The sequence below is a fragment of the Aphanomyces invadans genome, assembly GCF_000520115.1.
Source record: "Aphanomyces invadans strain NJM9701 unplaced genomic scaffold supercont1.4, whole genome shotgun sequence".
Classification (NCBI taxonomy): Eukaryota; Oomycota; class Saprolegniomycetes; order Saprolegniales; family Verrucalvaceae; genus Aphanomyces; species Aphanomyces invadans.
This window is the reverse complement of record NW_008580149.1, coordinates 2080688-2082463: the sequence shown is the minus strand read 5'-3', so window position 1 is coordinate 2082463 and position 1776 is coordinate 2080688. Positions and strand designations below refer to the sequence as shown.

The following is a 1776-nucleotide window of genomic DNA, read 5'->3' as shown; positions in this document are numbered from 1 at the left end:
AAGAACACGTGCATGATCGCCAAGCTGGGCGGCATCAACGACACGCTAGTCGGCCGGTACGTCCGTGTGATTGTCGGTCACCCGCTGCAGGCGCTTACCACAATCGTCGCCTCCGTCGACGTCTGGGTGCTGGCGTTGTCGTTCGACGGCAGCACACACCGCGGTACGCGCTTCATGGATATCCGCGTGCGTGTCGGTGTGATGGGTGTCCTCTACAACCTGCATTTGATCGCGATGCCGCATTCACCGCCAAGAACAGGAGACCATGATCGTCAAGCTTCTCTATGCTCTATTCATGGGATGGATTCGGAAGCTGATCGGCGTCATGATGGATGGGGAGAAGACGAACATGGGGCACCGATACGGCGTTCAGGTGCGCATGGTGACGTACGCCCAGTTCAAAGTAAGTTTGAAGTCGTGGAATGGGATTTCTTGTTTGCTGATATCTTCACAAGGTCGTCCAAGTGTGGTGCGCTCCACACCAGCTCGACCTGCAAGTTCACTTGTATGTCGATGAGATCGACGGTGGCGCGTGGGTGAAGAAGACCTACGAGGTGACCGTGTACCTTCGCCGGTAGTCGAACCTGATCACGGAAATGGGCGTGACAAGCCCGAAGAAGACGAACCGGTGGATCGCGCTCGGCTCTGTGCTCAAGTACGACATTGCTCACGAACCGAGGATCACAACCTTCTTCGCCGAGCGCGCCGCCGAGGGCAAGTCGGCTCAGCCGCCTGTGCTGACGTCGACTTGGTGGATCCTCGTGCATGCTCTTTCCCCCGCCGTCGAGTTGATCACTGAGACTTTCGTCAAGCTCCAGCAACGCGATTTGGTACTCTGCCAGCAACGGAAGCTGTTTGTCGTTCTCGCCGACGAAATTGCCGACTTGTTCAAGGTGAGCCGCATTGCCGACTGCGAGGGCGACTTCGTCGACCTGCCTGACAACACCTACGCGCAGCGAAACCAGTCAATCGCGCTCATCGAGTCGCTTCGCGACTACGTCGAAGACCTCGGGTCGCGCGCTCGAGTGCACTGGGAGAAGCTCGACAACATCGAGCAATCACAAGTCTTCAGGACGATCGGACTGTTCGCCATCGGCATCACGGACGGCATCCGCCAAGTGGAAGCTGAGCGCGACCCAATGAACAACCCGTCCATAGAGCTCGCGCCACCCATCATGCCGTACGACCTCGTCAAGATGAGACCTGCCACATTTATCTCGGAGGTGCTAGAGCCGCGGAAGCCACAGCTCGAGGCGACGTTTTGGACAGCCGATCAGATCAACACCGCCGAGGTGGACCACCGCGATATGATCAAGGCGTACAACGAGGAGCCAGCGACGAAGGCGATAATCGACAGCACGACCATCTCAAGTCATTCAACGACGCGTGGGACGAGGTCGCCGGGCGTGGCGCCAAGTACCTCTAGCTGCGCCGCCTTTGCGCCGGTCTCGCGACTGTCTTCCCCAACTCGACGTCGGTCGAATCCGACTTTTCGATACTGAAGTGGGAAATGGACGAGTTCCGCATATCCATGCTCGACCTGTCGCTGGAAGGTATCTTCCAGGCCAAGCAGTTTGAGCTTCTGGACTCGATCATGTTGTCCCTTGAGCAATAAATTGCAAACCCTAAGGTCTAAACCCCTTCCACCTCCAACAGTGGATGGCCTTCCACTTTTAAGCTAAAGTGTTAAATGTGGGATCATCCACTTTTTATGAGGCCTGCCTGAGACGTCTGTACTCCTGTATTTCTATCTGAACTTTTCTACTACCAAAATCA

The 1776-nt window shown here is 56.3% G+C and overlaps 2 protein-coding genes across 2 annotated transcripts; both read left to right on the top strand.

Moving 5' to 3' along the window:
• Positions 1-12: 12 nt before the first annotated feature.
• H310_03068 (hypothetical protein) lies at positions 13-578 on the top strand (the record flags this gene model as incomplete). The annotated part of the gene is made up of 3 exons (XM_008866818.1): positions 13-186; positions 260-403; positions 456-578. 3 exons carry the CDS (start codon positions 13-15, stop codon positions 576-578), a joined length of 441 nt encoding a protein of 146 aa, XP_008865040.1.
• Positions 579-596: 18 nt separating this feature from the next.
• H310_03067 (hypothetical protein) lies at positions 597-1615 on the top strand (the record flags this gene model as incomplete). The annotated part of the gene is made up of 2 exons (XM_008866817.1): positions 597-1292; positions 1427-1615. The coding sequence occupies 2 exons, from the start codon at positions 597-599 to the stop codon at positions 1613-1615; spliced, it is 885 nt and encodes a 294-aa protein (XP_008865039.1).
• Positions 1616-1776: the final 161 nt, after the last annotated feature.